Genomic DNA, 18,145 nt, shown 5'->3' on the forward strand with positions numbered 1-18,145 from the left:
AGGGAAAGCCTAAATGAGACACATTTTTACCAGGGGTGCTTAGAGTTAGAGAGATATCAAGAGTCATCTGATATAGGGTCAGATGATTTTTGATGAGGGCACCAACCAGTGTGCTGGAAAAAGTAGATATTCTGGGGTGGGGGGGGAGGGGGGGTCAATCCCTACCCTACGCCACATACAAAGTTCAGTTTGAAAGGGACCATAGGGGCCGAAGAGTCTGGAATACAAGCGGGTTGGGGGAGGCGCAGCATCAGAACAATGAAATAAATTACAGAATCCAAAGAGCCCTCAGGAATCCAAACAGAGCAAAATTATTATGTTTAACGTAGAAATTGAACTTCAAATAACTCTGCTCTGTGTTTAATAACAACAGGTATGGTTCAGCTAAGCCAAGTCAGCTAGGTCCCCTCAGCCAGGCCGCCTGGTTTCTCTTAGCAAAAAGCTAAAGCAAATGAGAGCTCCTGAAGTTTCACAGAATTTCTCACCTCCCTAAGAATGCAAACTGTATAAATATTCAGGTTTTAAAATAAAATCCCCCAAAGCCAGCTTTGCCAAATGAGGTCAGCTGGCTCTGGCAGGGCCCGCTGGCTCCTCATCCGGGCCGGGTGGCAGTGCATCCTGTGTCAGGACATCTGTGACATATCGACACAGTCTTTGCCTCTAGACTGTATATTGAAACCGTGAAAGCGGAACTCCCATGGTTCAAGTTTACAGAAATACGTGACAGTGTTTCAAGTAGCTGAGCTGAGACTAAAACAGTCTGACATCACAGCCTTGGGGAAGATGATGGAAATTTCTTAATTTCTTTGGAAAATTGAAAAAACAGATTCTTTTCAGGTGTTCGATTGGCCACCCAAGCACAGCTCTTGGGCTGCTGTTCTCTGGTTTTAGAAAATCATACAGAAATGCAGAGACTGTGCTGAGGACGTCAGCCACATCTTAGGATTATGGGCATCAGACCGTGCTGGGTATTTTCCATGTACCTCCCTCCACACCCCGCCCCCGATTCTTTCTCTATCCTACTCTGTTTTGCTTTGTGTCCTTGGAGACTGACACTGATGGATTGTGTGTCCTTTACTTTGGACTTCCAGTTGGATTTGGCCAGTGGGAGCCACAGCAGGAAACTGGCAGGAGGGAGGAGAGAGAGGTCAGGGACTGTTCCCCTCCTTTGCCACACCTCCAGCTGTCCAGGCTTGCCCACACAGCTCCCTCCCATCGTCCCTTTTTGGCCAAGGTAAAAGGCAAGAGTTTCCCACTGTCACAGACCCCTGGGTGACTCACCTCATTCCCTTAATCCTGCCAACGGACCTATGTGTCTTCTGTAGGGACCCTGGGTAATATGCAGACTTGCCCCTTCACCTTTAACTTCTGGTCAAGAGCTTCTGTGTCCTCATCTTAATTTGATATTGTAACACTATACTGACCGTGTGGAGGATGAATGAAGTACACTCATGTCATTAAGAACAAAGAAATGGGGCGGGGGCTTCCCTGGTGGCGCGGTGGTTGAGAGTCCGCCTGCCGATACAGGGGACACGGGTTCGTGCCCCGGTCCGGGAGGATCCCACGTGCCGCAGAGCGGCTGGGCCCATGAGCCATGGCCGCTGAGCCTGCGTCCGGAGCCTGTGCTCTCCAACTGGAGAGGCCACAGCAGTGAGAGGCCCGCGTACCGCAAAAAAAAAAAACAAAAACAAACAAAAAACTACAATGAGATATCACCTCACATCTGTGAGAATGGCTTCTATCAAAAAGACAACAAACAACAAGTGCTGGCAAGGATGTAGAGAAAAGGGAAACTTCATGCACTGTTAGCGAGAATGAGAATTGGTGCAACTGGTATGGAGAACAGTATGGAGGTTCCTCAAAAATGTAAAAATAGAACTACCATACAATCCAGCAGCTCTACTCCTGGGTATTTTTCTGAAGAAGAAAAAAAACACTAATTCAAAAAGATATATGCACCCCTATATTCAATGCAACATTATTTACAACAGTCAAGATATAGAAGCAATCTAAGTGTCCATCAATAGATGAAAGGATATAAGAAGATGTGGTATATATATATACAATGGAATACTACTCAGCCATAAAAGAGAATGAAATCTTGCTATTTACAACAATATGGATGGACCTAGAGGGTATTATGCTAAGTTAAATAAGTCAGACAAAAACAAATACTATATTATTTCACTCGAATGTGGAATCTAACAAACAAAACATAAGAACAAACCTAAAACAGAAAAAGACTCATAGATACAGAGAACAAACAGGTGATTGCCAGAGGGGAGAGGGTGGGGAAATGAATGAAATAGGTGAAGGAGATTAAGAGGTATAAACTTCCAGGTACAAAAATAAATGAGTCAGGGAGATGAAATGTACAGCATGGGGAATATAGTCAATAATATTGTAGTAACTTTTTATGGTGACAGATGGTAACTAGACTTATTGTGGTGATCATTTTGCAATGTATGGAAATATCAAATCCCTGTGTTGTGCACCTGAAACTAACATAGTGTTAGATGTTTGGATGAATGAGAGTTTAGAGCTGGAGAGCTGAGGAGAGGGCTGAACCCCAGGACAGAGAAGATAACTCAGGGCGGCGTTGGCCAAGATGGCTGGAAGCCCAGGCAGGGTCACCTCACCCACCCAGACCTTGGTCATGGTGCTCCAGCCAGAGCAGCCACAGATGGAATAGAAAGATGAGCTTGAGGCCAGAGGAATGAATGACTTGGGGGTCCATCGTTGCAGGGAGAGGAGGTAGAGGAGGCATGCTCTGGCAAAGATAGAATGTCAATAGTCCTTTATCCTCCTAGAGGTGCCAGAATCTCTGCTTCAGGCTACAGGTCTGCATCGTTTGGTTTGGCACTCAGCCCAGACACCGAAGAGAAAGAAGAATAATTCCAAGAGGAGAAATGGGCTCACTCCCAGACAAAGAGAGTGAGTCAGAGGGTCTGAAGAAAGGGCGGGCTCAACCTCTTTACATCTCAGTGAGAACTAGGGAAAGTACTGTAACCTTGGGTTTTTGTTTTTGTTTTGTTTTGTTTTTTGAGATTTCTGATAACTTTTCCTGTTTGTTGTTTCTGTTACTCCATCTCAAAAAGAAAGTTTAGATCTGTGATATAAAATATGCTCGCAGGAAAGGGCATAAACAAGACAACTTCACAAATTAATAAAAAACGAACACCTGGGTAGCCACCACCCCAATGAAGAAATAAACCCTTCCAGCCCCAGAAGCCCCCATGTGACCCCTGAGAGCACAACATCTTCCCACAAAGACATCCGCTACCCTGACTTTTATAGGAATCACTTCTGCTTTCTGGTTTTACCCTCTAAGTATATATATCACAATACAATGCCATTTCGTTGGGTCTGTCTTTAAATTTCATCTAAATGGAATCAGTCTTTTATATGCCTGGCTTCTTTCACTCAATTTTATCTTTTTTTATGATTTTTTTTTTTTTTTTTTTTTTTTTGTGGTACGCAGGCCTCTCACTGTTGTGGCCTCTCCCGTTGCGGAGCACAGGCTCCGGACACGCAGGCTCAGTGGCCATGGCTCATTGTAGTTTTGATTTGCATTTCTCTAATAATTAGTGATGCTGAGCATTTTTTCACGTGCCTACTGGCCATCTGTAGGTCTTCTTTGGAGAAATGTCTATTAAGGGCTTCTGCCCATTTTTTGATCAGGTTCTTTATTTTTTTGTTGTTGAGTTGTATGAGCTGTTTGTACATTTTGGAGATTAAGCTCTTGTCGGACCAAGACCATTTAAAATTCAAGTTCAAAGTTTGAGGTTTCCTGGGACACCCAAAAGACAGGAAGCTGAGTGAAGTCCATGTGGCTTGGTTTATTTGCAACTCACCCTTCTCCCAAGGTGCAGCTCTTTGGAGTCCTAGCCTAAGGTGATAAAAAATTACATATATACCAGATTTCTCACCCTTGGAGGGCCCCCCTTAGTTGCTTCCTCTGAATCAGTAAATGCTCCCAAGGACAAAGGGACCTTGCCTACTCAGTTCATCTTTCTGGGGTTTTACTTGCAGACCTCAGCCGGGTAATCCTTCCCACTCTTGTGAGCTCTTCACTGCTTTTTTTAAAAATAAACTTTATGTTAGGGAATAATTTTAGAGTTACAGAAAAGTTGCAAAATTAGTACAGAAAGCCTCTGAATACCCTTCACTCTGTCTGTTTCCCCTAATGTTAACATCTTACATAACCATGTACATTGGTCACGTCTAAGAAATTAACATTGGTATATTACTATTAACTAAACTCCAGACTTTCTTAGTATTTTGCTAGTTTTTCTAATATCCTTTTTCTGTTCTGGGATCCAATCCAAGGCACCACATTGCAGTTAGCCTTAAATGTTTTTGAGAATATTTTAAAATATATGTCTATTTCATCCAGCTTCTGAGGGAGGATGGTCCTATTTACTTCGTCTTACATTGCTGCCCTCCCCCATTGTTTCAGTGGCATTCCTAGAAATTTTTTCAAAAAATCCTTTAAACAGTCAACATAAAAATCTCGAAAGCGGTTTTCAGACTTGTATAGTGGAGGAAGTTGAACAATTGAGTTTGCCATTGGCTGGGGATGGGGGAGCTGTAAGTGGAATATAGGATGAAATGTATGTGAGAAAACAAAAAACTTTGTGTTGGCTCAGGCTATGCCCCAGAAACAAACAAACTGCAAAATCTCAGTGGCTAGGGACTTCCCAGTTGGTCCAGTGGTAAAGAATCCACTTTACAATGCAGGGGACGCGGGTTTGATCCTTGGTCAGGGAACTAAGATCCCACATGCTGTGGGGCAACTAAGCCCACACGTCTCAACTACCGAGCTCGCATGCCCTGGAGTCTGTTTGCCACAACTAGAGAAGAAAAAACCTGCACACCACAACTAGAGAGAAGCTCGCACTCTGCAATGAAGGGCCCATGTGCCACAACTAAGACCTGAAGCAGCCAAAATTATAAGTAAATAAATAAATCTTAAAAACAAAATCTCAGTGGCTAAACACATAAAAGCCTCCCTCGCTCATAAAGGCAAGTCTGCTGCTGGCATGGAAGAGAGTCAGCTCTCTTCCAAGTGGTGACTCAGGGATCCAGGTTCTTTCCAGCTTTGGGCTCACCCATCTTTGCTGGGTGTAACACTCTTGGTCTCTCCCCACACCTTTACTTATTTGATTGATGAACTGGAAGGAGGAACAAGGCATGTGTCACCCAGCCCTTTTTACTTCCCTTCCTCCTGGGAGCTGGCTCGCCTGCAGAGACTGTGTGTTCTGCACTGCCTGTGAATGCATAGTGTGCCTAACTCTGAGGTTCAGGAGTAGAAAGCTCACTCTCCTACATCCAAAACCTGGTTACTGTACCTATGTAAACACAACTTACACTGTTTTTTCCCCCAAAGGTTCATGCATCATCTAAGGCAGTGGTTCTCAACCCAGAGTAATTTTGCCTCCCAGGGAAATATTTGACAACATCTAGAGAGTTTTTTGGGGTTTTTTTTTTTTTTTTTTTTTTTTTTGCGGTACGCGGGCCTCTCACTGTTGTGGCCTCTCCCATTGCGGAGCACAGGCTCTGGACGCGCAGGCTCAGCGGCCATGGCTCACGGGCCCAGCCGCTCCGCGGCATGTGGCATCTTGCCGGACCAGGGCACAAACCCGTGTCCCCTGCATTGGCAGGCAGACTCTCAACCACTGCGTCACCAGGGAAGCCGTAGAGAGATTTTTGATTGCCTGTATTTGGGGGGCAGTGAGGAGACTAGCGGGTAATGGCTAGAGATGCTGCTACACACAGGACAACTCCCCACAGCAAAGAATTATCGGTCCCCAAATGTCAACAGTGCTGATATTGGGAAACCCTAATCTAAGCGGAACAAATGACCATCTTAGATCAGCAGAAGTGACTTTGTTCGAGCAAGTCCAAACAGGGGGGGAATGGATGGGGGTGACAAAGTGGCACCTATCAAGCTAGGCCCTTTTGGGGCCAGATTTTTTCTGTCCTGCCAACAGCCCTTTCTAAACCCTTCCCCGCAGCTGGGACTTAGTTTCAGCCCGGGTTATCTCAGGTGACTCAGAGCAAACTCAGTCTCTTTAGGCTTTTCTCTGCTCCTTCTTTCTCCCTAAAGGACTCTAAATCCTGGAGGTCTTTGCTTACCATCAGGGCCTAGAGCACCAGGGGGCAGCCTTCCTCATTGTCTGCCTGTGCTAGCAGCTCTGGGCTCTCCGATTTCCCGTGGGCTCCAGTGTGGCTGTTTCCTCCTCCCCATGTTGGCTGCCCCATCCCCTCATCCCAGCCATGGCACCATCAGGCATGGCCAAGCCACTCTTGGGCACATGGATGTCACGAGGATGTGGTGAGGCTGCCGCAAGCCCATTGGCCCAGCAACCTTGTTGTTTCCCTGCTCTCCCATCCTATGATGGCAGGGCACCTCCCAGTGCTTCAGGTAGGAAGCAGGACACAAGTGTCCTCTCCTCTCAGATCTCCAAACCTACTCTGTATAGGGGGGTTTCTATCCATTGCCCCACACACACCTTGGGGCAGGACCAGGTGCAGGGCCCAGACCAGTGCCTCACTCCAGGGCCTTCTTCCCAGCTCTTGCACCACTTCTGGGCCTGGAGGATCTATTTCTTTTCTTTTTTTTTTTTTTTTGGCCGCGTTGGGTCTTCGTTGCTGCGCGTGGGCTTTCTCTAGTTGCGGCGAGCGGGGGCTACTCTTTGTGGCGGTACATGGGCTTCTCATTGCAGTGGCTTCTCTTGTTGCGGAGCATGGGCTCTAGGTGCACGGGCTTCAGTAGTTGTGGCACGTGGGCTCAGTAGTTGTGGCTGGAGGGCTCTAGAGCGCAGCCTCCGTAGTTGTGATGCACGGGCTTTGTTGCTCCGCGGCATGTGGGATCTTCCCGGCCCAGGGATCGATCACTGCATTAGCAGGCGGATTCTTAACCACTGCGCCACCAGGGAAGTGCCTGGAGGATCTATTTCTTACGGAGTCTTCAAACCTCACTCCTGGCTAGGTGTGGGGCTGACGGGGGTGGAGGAAAAGGACCTCACAATACACATGAAGGCATCAGGGGTGATGCACAGTACACCCCACATCCTCTTCATAAAAATAAAAATTGGCGTAACGCTTCCTTTACTCTCCCAAAATGGCAATCATCACTAATATGCCTTCTCACATACTCAATTTTTAAAAATCACAATATAGTGCCTGAGCTATAATAGAGGGTGAAAAAATCGGAGGAAAATGATTTGTAACCAAATAACACATACTCAAAGTGTCGATGCTGAGGCCTCATGACACTAGAAAACACAATATAGTATCAGATGCTTGCCCCTGCTTATAACAAATAAGTTAGGATTTAAGAAAGCAAGAAGATCAGAAATTATTCTGTATAAGAACCAAAAAATAAAAGAGCAGAGATATACTATTAAACACTAGAATAAACATTATTTTAATCTGTGTTTTTAAAACTGTGATTACTGGGACTTCCCTGGTGGTGCAGTGGTTAAGAATCCGCCTGCCAATGCAGGGAACACAGGTTCGAACCCTCGTCCGGGAAGATCCCACGTGCCATGGAGCAACTAAGCCCATGCGCCACAACTACTGAGCCTGCGCTCTAGAGCCCAAGAACCACAACTACGGAGCCCATGTGCCACAACTACTGAAGCCCGTGTGCCTGGAGTCTGTGCTCCGCAACAAGAGAAGCCGATGCAAGGAGAAGCCCGTGGGCCACAACGAAGAGTAGCCCCCGCCCGCCACAACTAGAGAAAGCCCGCGCACAGCAACGAAGACCCAACACAGCCTAAATTAATTTAAAAAAAACAACTGTGGTTACCTTTTGTAGTCTGAGATGATAACAGTTTTCACTCATGTGAACCCCTGTCCCTGCCAATTGAATGCCAGCAGCGCCCCCCAAGCAGCCAACATTGTGAAATTCAAACATATCTCCCACATCACTCACACACACACACACACACACACACACACACACAATCTCCCCTCCCAGAACCACTGAGTTAATGCTTCAAATATTAGCCCAGCAAGTGGGTAAAAATTCCACCTGTACATGTAGAAGTATATGTGCCAAAATATTAACAGTGGTTTTCTAAGAGAGGGGGAGAATAACGGGAAACGTTACCATTTTTTTAATAATATATCTGCACCTTGTAAAATTTTGCTTGCAACCTGTGTGACCTTTGCAATCAGAAAAAACAAACAACAGAACTATTTTGGAAAAACGGTATGTCAGGGCTCCCTCTAGTGCGCGTGTTTGTTCCGTTCCTTTCAAGAAGGATTCAGTTCAGCGGTGGGAAGCCGCTAATTAACTTTTTAAAAGGCAAGACACCTCAGCGCGGCTCCCCAGCCTTTGTGCTCGGCCTGCTGGTGGCTCCAGGTACCCGGTTCAGCCCAGCCGGACAGCTTCCCTCACCCTCCGCCTGCACCGCCGCCCCGTGGCCCAGGGCGGTACTGCGCCCTCCGGGAGGCGATGCTGAGAAGCAATGGACGCTGCCTGTGGACCCTGTAACTTCTGTACCATCGGCCACTTGGCAGTCTGGTGAAGCTTATGCGCCACGCCTCAGAATAATGGTCTTTTAAAACGTATAAAATACTATACACATGCTTAAAAGAAAACCAATAATAAATGAAGTGGTTATCAAAATATAATTGTGTAATACTGTAATAAATGTGCTTTTTTAAATTAGCACTTTAAATAACAACTCCAGTGGCAGATCTAATAACTAATGATTTTCCAAGTAGTGAGGTGCGTACACAGTATTTCAAGCTATCGGTGACAACTTGAACTGCTAGTGTCTGTGATTTTTAATTGGTGACAGTCACGGCACTACGAACACTACTCATCATATAAGGAAAGATAAATGTTACGTAAAGGTTAGTGAAAAGTCAAGATGTACTATTTCCCCACCCAGATTCATGGACTCCTTGAATTCTACACACAGGCCCTCTGGGGTGCGCGGCCGGGGGCATGGTTAAGACCCCCTGAAAGGGAATGGGTTTAGGAGAAGCGCTCGGTGGGTTTTTGGGTGCGGGTCGCCGTGAACCAAGGGTAAGTACTGAAGGGAACAGCAGAGGCGCCTCCCCCAGTTGGGGGAGCCACACGGCCCCTCCCCTCCCTTAGTTCTCCCGATCTCGCCTCTGGAGGAAGTTAAAGTCACTTGTGGCCCGGAGAGGAACTCCCAGCTCCTGGCGTGCACTCCCGCTTGGCCAGCGCTCACCATGCGGGCCCTCGTCCTGCTGTGGGGCTGCCTCGTGCTCCCAGGTGAGATGGGGAGCGGGGATGGTGAGATGGGGGGGGTGGGGATGGAGGGATGTGGGGCTTATCCCCAATGTCCTTATTGCTTATTCTTATTGCCTGTTGGGTCTGCAAGAGAGGGACCCACTGAACCTACATTTCCTTGTGGGGGTGACCCAGCCCAGCCGCCTGATCCTTCCAGGCTTCACCCCTCCCCATTTGTCCTCAGCCCTCAGAGGGTGCGGGCACTTGCTGTTTCTGGAACCCAGAGCCAGGTCTTCCCCCAGACCTGTGGGCTCCAGACCCTTCATGTCCAAGTGGCTGTGAGAGTACCTTTACCTCTTTTGTCTTCATTTCCTGACTCTGTGCCAGCCTGGGGACAGACAAGACACCCCTTATTTAATGTTGCCACATTAAACTCAGCAAATATTTCTTGAACCTCTGCTGTACCACTCACAACAGCCCCGAGAGATAAATTATCCTGTTTCATCAATTCACAAGCCTGCTTTTCTTTGTTTTTCTTTCTTTTGTTTATTAACCTTTTAACATAAAAAATTAGGATGCATCTTATAATGATGTCAGTTGTTCAAATGACAGTGTTTTTTTCTTAATGTTTTATAAAATTATGGTGACTCTTACATATGATAGCATCTCAATTCAATGAAATAGGACATTGTCATCATCTATAGGTGAGAAAACTCAGAGGGGTCAAGCAATTTCCCCAGGGCCACACAGCTACTAAGTGGCAGTGCTGGGATTCAAACTCTGGGCTGTATGAATCTAGATCTTCCCCCCCGCTACCAGCCTTCAATATGCCAGGTTTAGGGAAACAGAAACAGTCCTGTCCCAAGACCCCTCGGTGGCAGAGTGGAGTTCCAGCTCCTACCAGGGCTGCCCCAAGAAGGGAGTGACTGAGGAAAGCCTTCTGGTCTTGATCCTGGTACTTGAATCAGGGAATTCCACCCTTCACCCCTGCTGTGGTTTCAGGTTATGGAACCCTGGTGGGCCCGAAGGAGATCAGCGGCTTTGAAGGTGACACCGTGTCCCTGCAGTGCACCTATGGGGAAGAGCTGAAGGAGTACAGGAAATACTGGTGCAGGGAGAGCGGGTTCTTGATCTCCCGCTGCTCTGGGACTGTCTACTCTGGAGAAGATGGCCAGCAAGGCAGGGTGACCGTCCACGACAACCCCCGGAAGCTCAGGTTTGAGGTCACCCTGAGGGGCCTCACTCTGAAGGACGTGGGGCAGTACTGGTGTGGGGTCCAAAGAGTGGGCCTCGATAAGACTTTCCCGGTTTCCTTGCTCGTCTTTCCAGGTAACCAATGTCCCTCCTTCCCTGGGAGGGGTTCAGGGTCATGGAGGTGGGGGCTGGAGGATGGCACCTCCCCACAATAAAGGACAGGCTGCAGCTCAAATCGGGGGGAGCTGAGAGCCACGCACAGGTTTGGGGTGTTCCTGAGATATGACCTGCTTGCTCAAAATGGCTTCCTCAAGGCCTCTGTTTGAGGTGTAGCTGGGGAAGTTCTGAGAAATTGGTCCTGGGGAGATTAGGGTTCAGGGGTCAAGGGTCAGAGGTCTGGGAATGCTGGGAATCAAGGATCAGGGAAGGTGCTGAGGCATTGCTTTTGGACTTGTAGCTTCTGCTGGTCTCCACCTGACAGTCACCACAGCCAAGCTGGGGAAGACAGGGGCAGAGGCCTCTCCATTCACAGGGACCTCCCCATACAAGCATGCAGCAACCTCTCCGTATGCAGGGACCTCTCCTCACCCAGCAACCTCTCCGTACGCAGGGACCTCTCCATATGCAAGGACCTCTCCATATGCAAGGACCTCTCCATATGCAAGGACCTCTCCATATGCAAGGACCTCTCCATATGCAAGGACCTCTCCATATGCAAGGACCTCTCCATATGCAAGGACCTCTCCATATGCAAGGACCTCTCCATATGCAAGGACCTCTCCATATGCAAGGACCTCTCCATATGCAAGGACCTCTCCATATGCAAGGACCTCTCCATATGCAAGGACCTCTCCATATGCAAGGACCTCTCCTCACCCAGCAACCTCTCCTCCTGCAGGGATCTCCCGCCAAGCCACACGGCTGGACTCTACCTCAACAGAGGACACCAGTTTTGTCCCCATCGGAAGCAGCTCCAAGACCAGGTGAGCAGCTCCAACCAAGGCCACCTTTTCAGGTCATCGCTAAACCATTAGGTGCCCCTGAGCGAATAAGAACACAATACTCCTTCCTCTGGGAGAACACAGCTTCTTGTCGTGGCCGCAGACATGCAGAGAGGGCAGATTCAGCCCCCATCCCACCCCCTACCCAGCAGGGCCCTGGAGCAGTGAACCACCTACATTACGGGGGCCAGCAGCCCTTTTGCCTTGGACATGCAGGCCCGCCCAAGGTGAAGGATCCGTCATGGCCCCAGTCCCCACCTCGCTCCCTCCCTGGCTTCAGGAACAGCCACCCCAGTTCAGTAGTTCTTGTTTGTGCACTTTACACTGGGCCCTGTGCTAAGCAGAAAACTGTACAACCAAACCATGTGATGTTTCTTACCCAACTGGAATCCCAGCCTGAAGGACTGGCTCTTGGGTCTTTATATATAACTGCCCTCCATTGCTGGTGGCCAGGTAACTACTCACAGGTTCAGACCCAGCTGAAAGTGCCTCCTGGGGCTGGCGAAGGGGGCTGAGGTCCCTTCCATTGGGACTAACCAGATGTTGTGGTCCCTGGTACCCTCTGACCTCCTTGGGAGAGATGAGGGATATGACTGGGACTCAGAATAAGAATGCCCAGTGTGCTGCCGACATCTGATGACAGCCACCAGGCTCCTTCCATCTCGTCCGCAGGGTGTCCATCCCGATGACCCGCATGCTGGCCCCAGTCCTGGTGCTGCTGGCCCTTCTGCTGGCCACAGGCCTGGCCGCCCTCGGCAGCTACGTGCTCCAGTGGAGGAAGAAAGGTGAGCAGTATAGATGGGAGGGGTGAGAGACTGTCAGCCAGGGGCCTCGCTGAGACCCACAGTCCCCACCACCGCCCCAGAGAGACCTCGCGGGCCTCGGCGTATGCGTCCAAGACGTGGGCATCAGGAGCCCTGCTCCTCTTTTCTGAGGGACCCTCAGGGCCGTCCACACTAAGCACAAGCAATTCAAATTGGGGAGCAAGAGGCTGGGGGGCTCTTATCTTGCTCTGGTCTGTCCGACCAAGCTTATCAGCCACTTCTCTCCCTGTTGATCCCAGTGAATCCATGTCCAGTCTCTGTAGGTTCTACTTCTTGTACGAGGACTGATTACAGGGGGAAGTGCAGGCCTGAGCACTTGAACTTGAGCAGGATGTGCGTTATGGCCCCGCACCTGCCGCTGGGTCTCTAGAGGTGCTCAGCTCCTTTCAAGACTTGGCTTCAAATTCCAGCTCTGCCACTTTTTAGCTGTGTGACCTTGGGTAAGTCATCTAACTTCCCTGAGCCTCAGCTTCCTCAGATATATGCCCAACAGAAATAGAATAGAAGCCACACGTGTGATTTAAAATTCCCTAATAGTCACATGAGAAAAAGAAGAAACTAGTGAAGTTAATTCTAACGATACACTTTATTTAACATGATATATCCAAAACATTATCATTTCAACATGGAATCAATATAAAGATACTAATGAGGACTTCCCTGGTGGTGCAGTGGTTAAGAATCTGCCTGCCAATGCAGGGGACACGGGTTCGAGCCCTGGTCCAGGAAGATCCCACATGCCGCGGAGCAACTAAGCCCGTGTGCCACAACTACTGAGCCTGCGCTCTAGAGCCTGCAAGCCACAACTATTGAGCCCATGTGCCACAACTACTGAAGCCTGTGCACCTAGAGCCCATGCTCCGCAACAAGAGAAGCCACTGCAATGAGAAGCCTGCACACCACAACCAAGAGTAGCCCCCACTCACTGCAACTAGAGAAAGGCCGCGTGCAGCAACGAAGATCCAATGCAGCCAAAAATAAGTAAATAAATGAATAAATTTATTTTTTTAAAAAAGATACTAATGACACACATTCTACATTCATTTTTTCCAGTTGAGTCTTTCAACCCCAGTGTAATTCAGAGTAGTCACATTTCTGGTGCTCAATGGCCGTGTGTACCTCCCGTGGTGGATAGCACAGATTAAGAGGGTTTAACCACAATAACAGTAATGGGAGCTGCCTTGTGCCTGGCACAGTGGTGTGGCTTATGTTCTTTTTATCTCCTTTAATCTCCTCAATACTGTTGAGTTAGGAACTACGTATTCAACACCTACAAATACCCCCAATTTACAGGGCAAGAAACTGAGGCACAGAGTGGTTAAGCAACTTGCCCTGTGTTTGTATAGCTGGAAAGCGGTAGAACCAGGAAGCCAAATTTGCAAATTGGCAATGTTGTCCCAGCGCTGGTGGCCATGGTGGGGAACGCTGGGCCTGCTACGTGACTCCCCTCTGTGTGGCCCCCAGGAAGAAATGTCAGCTTTGCCCACGTCCCTAGGCCCCCTCAGAGGAGTCGGGAGGAGCACACAGGGTGAGAACGTTCCCATCACAACCTCAGAGCCTCTTAGCACTTTGCCTCTCTAATTGTGGTCCCCAGCTGGCAGCAGCAACATCCCCTGGTAGCCTGTTAGCAACTCAGACTCTCAGTCCCCAACCTCAGCCTACTGAATTAGAATCTGCATTTGAGTAAAATTTCCCAAGGTCCGGTACACACACTGAGATTTAAGAAGCAATGACCTTGGCATACAGGATCACTTCCCTAGCCAGTTTCTGGCCCACGCGAGGGGATTTCCATGTACCAATCTCAAAAGTCCAGGTCATTGCCGAGGTGCTGGAGTTCTCGGCCCAATCTGCTTGCCAGCTCCCTCTGGGAAGCCCCAGGTGCAAGGAACCCAGTCCACTTATGTGGGAGCAGCTGCAGGCTACTCCTGGCTACTCCTGGCTTCAAGGTGCTCCTTCTGTTGCAGGAAGGGGGACCCCTTCCTGGGCCCGAGAGTGGGCTCTTGTCTAACACTCGGAAATGAATTGTCTGAGGAGACACACATGCTGACAAAGCAAGAGACTTTATTGGGAAGGGGCGCCCGGGCGGAGGGCAGGAGGGTAAGGGAACCCAGGAGAACTGCTCTGCCACGTGGCTCGCAGTCTCAGGTTTTATGGTAATGGGGTTAGTTTCCGGGTTGTCTCTGGCCAATCATTCTGACTCAGGGTCCTTTCTGGTGGCCCACGCATCACTCACTCAAGATGGATTCCAGCGAGGATTCTGGGAGGTTGGTAGGACATACGGACTGGAGTCTCCTCTCTCCTTTCGACTTTTCCCGAATTCTTCCGGTTGGTGGTAGCTTGTTAGTTCCGCATTCCTTACCAGGACTTCCTGTTTAAGATAACTCGTGCAAGTGGTTACTAACAGGCCTGGCCAGGGTGGGCGGTTTCAGTCAATGGTTCCCTTAACAATTCTGGTCTCTTTCAGCTCAACTGGCCACGGAGACACAGAGGAAGGAGATGGTCCATCTCTCCCACTTGGTAAGGAAGGAAGCAAAGCCCAAGCTCAGATCCCTCTGGGTCCCCCAGGCCCTGCCTCTCCGGCTCCCTGCCGGAGAGGTCCCTGGTCCTCCACGGCTGACCTCAAGGCAGGACTTGCTTCCCACATCCAGGGCATCTGTGTGAGCCCCGAGATCAGCCCTTCAGGCTGCCCTTCTCACCCAGACTTCCCACCGGGTGCCAGCGGGGCTCTGCTCCAGGCCTAAGGCCCTCTTCCCATCCCCCCTTTTAGAATCAGAGAACATTGGAGCTGGCTCCACAGGGGGGCTTTGATATCATCTAGTCCAGCCTTTCTCTAAATTTAGTGCAAAATCCCTTACGGAACACCTTGGGGTGTGTGGGGGGGGGGCTATTAGAAATACACTCTCCTCGACATCGGTCCCAGCCAGAACCTCTTGGGGTGGGGGCCAGGAACCTGAAATTTAAACGCTGCCCTGGGGATTCTGATAGCACACCAGAGTGTGACTACCAAAAGACTCTAGTCTGCTTTTGCAGAAGGGAGAACTGAGGCCCAGAAAGGGAAAAAGTCTTGCCCAAGGTCACACAGCAGGCTGTGGCCCAGATAGAGAGCAGCATCCAGAGCTCTCGACTCCCATCTCTCCTCTTTCCATAACAGCCTTCTCTGAGCTTTCGCTGGCTCTGAGACCAAGGTGGTGTAGCTGCCTTGACACTCGGGCTGTGGGTGGTGCTCTGGAGACCGGGCGACAGAAAGAATGGGGGTCCCTGTGCCCATCATCCTGGAGAGAGGAAGCTGCCCTGAGTCTGCCCGCTGCTGGGCCCTTCCCTGACCCCTGCAAAGAGAGACCCTCTTCCCACACCACCACTCCTACGGAGAGTCACTGCTTAGGAAACCGAAGCCTCATCTGCCTCGCCAACACCCCCGCCCGAGCCTCTCCTTCCTCAGCTGTTTACTGAGATGCCTCCACCCTGATTCCCTTAAACACTGGAGCAGCAAAGGGGGGCTGCCATTGCCTTCTTTCCTGGCGCCAGCAGGGACAAAACAGGCCCGATCCCCCTAGGGAGGGGCTGCGGTGGGATGGGGTACTGGGCCTTCCTTCACTTAGGAAGCAGCTGTTGTTAGGAAGCTCAGCAAGACCAAAGGGGTGGACAGGAGTGAGGGAAAGGTCATGGAAACAGATGGAGGGGCTGCCGCGGCCACTGCCAGGGCCCTCCTCCCGGCTCGGTGTCCTGAGGCTCACCCCTCCCCCAACTCCTGAAGAGGGGCTGGGCTCGGAGAGAGAACCTCCACGCCTTGCTGCCGTTTTCCTAGGGCCTAGAAGTAGAGGCTCTCTTATAGATCTCGTATAGTCAACAACCCAGAAAATGCCTCCACGCTCGCTGGAACAGCCCAGGGTCCACTGCGTGGGCAGAGGGACCGTTGAGAGGTGCAGACGCCCCCCTGGACAGAGGGTAGTGGTCCTGGCCACAGCCTACATGTGTGGTTTGCTCTCTGCCCCCTGAGGTTCTTTCCTCAAATTCTGTCACCTTTGAACAGGTGACACTTCTGCAGCTGTTGGTGGTCAGTGGTCAGCAGTGGCTGGGTTTCGACCAAATCAGAAAGCTGTCAGTATGGGATTCATGGGAAATGGACCTGATGTCAGGAGTTCTCTGGTCCAACTCCAGCTCTGCCATGTCCTCCCCACAGGCACAAGGGCCGTGAGTGACAGCATTTGTGAATTCTCCCTCCCCCTCCCCTATTCCTTCAGGCCCTCATCCCCCCCAGTCACATCTCACCTGAGGAATTCTGCTCCGACTCTTACCTTGTCCCCGTAAAACTGAAGGTGTCACCAGAGGTGGCTCAAACATCTGCCTCTGCCCCCATCTCCCACACCTAGGGTATTGATAGAAGCAGGGGCCCAGTTAGTAGACAAGGGACACTGCCACAAAGAGAAGTGTGCAGGACGCCCTACCAGGAAGGCAGCATGGTGTAGGAAAGAGTCTGAGACCAAAGAATCACGAATACACGGCCCAGCTCAGCCACTCACCAGCTGTGTGACTTCCAGCAAGTTACATCACCGCTCTGAGTCTCGGCTTCCCCATCTCACGAGACTGTGGTTGGGAACGAGTGAGATGAGACACCTCGTAGTTATCCAGAAAATCGGAGCTCCTTTCCTTGGCTTCGGTGCCTATCAGGCCAGGGGTTTGCTGGCCGGGCCACCTCAGGGCAGCTGTGCTGTTAGGAGACATGGCTGGGGGCCTTGGCCAGCTCCAGCCTCCGCTCTGCTCAGCTGCTGGGCAAGGGAGCAGGTGATGGAGGGGCCTGGCATTCTGACCTGAGGACCACGGGGGCAGCTGAGCCCAGGCCAGGAGACGGGTTTCCGCACTCGCTCTGGACTACCCACCTCTCTTCCCTGGGCCTCGGTTTTCTCATCTGATCAGGGACGGATTGCTCAGACCCATGATCCCTAAAGAATTCTTCCTGTGCTGTTTGTTATTTGGTGAATCTTTGAGGTGTCCAACTTTGCTCTCTCTGGGCCTATTACAAAGAACCTGCAGCCTGCACGTTCTTCCTGCTTCAAGGATAGAAATAATAATCATGGAAACAAATTAATCATTCCAGGAGTTCCCAGTTGTTGAGTGATAAAACATTATCAGAAATATTTATTATAACCCTAAGGGAAAACTTTCCATCTCCGTTTTACAGCTTGGGAAACTGGGCCTCAGAGAAGTTAGGTGGCTCGCCCGAGATCACACTGAGACATAGTGAATTGGCCGCAAGGACTGACTCAGCAAAATCCACCCCCTGCCTTTCCCTCCTCCTGCTCTGGCTTGCGGACCATCCCTGCTGCCAAGAACAGGCTGTTCTCACTGAGTCTGTGTTTTAGCCACTGGGAAACAGCAGGGTCCCAGAGTATGCTGTGATCGACCTTGCAGGGCCCACTGGGCCTCCTGCCAGCCCCAACGTGGAGATCCGGTGCCTGAGCCAGGTGTGGACAGAGGGCTCTGGGGGTCTGGAGCCACCTAGCCTGGCTCCACTCAGACAATGCAAGGAAGTGGGAGAGGTTCAGCATCCGCCTACCTTCCGCATCATAACCAGAGCTTAGACTATTTCACCCAGGAAGCCAGGGCTCCTGACCTCACATCCTCATTTCTTCTGATCCAGAAAATTCTTGAATAGCATGGCGAGAGTGACAGCTTAAAGAGTTCTGAGCTGGCAGGATTCCCACGTCTGCAGCCAGAACCGGGCTGGAGGCCATGAGGTTGATGGGAGTGGGGCCTGGTGTGGGGGGAGGGTGGAATGAATCAAAGCCTGGGGGTTCTGGGAAAAAGGAGTGGTTAGTCCTGTGCCCCCCCAGACGGACAGGCCCAGAATGTGCAGAAAAGGCTGGGCTGGACCCAGCAGCTACCTGGAGACCACCACCCCCCCCCCCCCC

General features: G+C 50.3%; 1 protein-coding gene across 1 annotated transcript in view; it reads left to right on the forward strand.

Moving 5' to 3' along the window:
• Positions 1-9,216: 9,216 nt before the first annotated feature.
• Positions 9,217-18,145, forward strand: part of CD300LG (CD300 molecule like family member g) — a 9,145-nt gene continuing 216 nt past the window's right edge. The window contains exons 1-7 of the mRNA XM_007455085.1: positions 9,217-9,259; positions 10,220-10,546; positions 10,986-11,067; positions 11,260-11,394; positions 12,085-12,197; positions 14,701-14,753; positions 17,597-17,698. Of these exons, the coding sequence (XP_007455147.1) occupies positions 9,217-9,259; positions 10,220-10,546; positions 10,986-11,067; positions 11,260-11,394; positions 12,085-12,197; positions 14,701-14,753; positions 17,597-17,698 (855 nt within the window). The remainder of the gene's footprint in view (positions 9,260-10,219; positions 10,547-10,985; positions 11,068-11,259; positions 11,395-12,084; positions 12,198-14,700; positions 14,754-17,596; positions 17,699-18,145) is intronic.

The sequence above is a fragment of the Lipotes vexillifer genome, unplaced genomic scaffold (assembly GCF_000442215.2).
Source record: "Lipotes vexillifer unplaced genomic scaffold, Lipotes_vexillifer_v1.1 scaffold1639, whole genome shotgun sequence".
Lineage (NCBI taxonomy): Eukaryota > Metazoa > Chordata > Mammalia > Artiodactyla > Lipotidae > Lipotes > Lipotes vexillifer.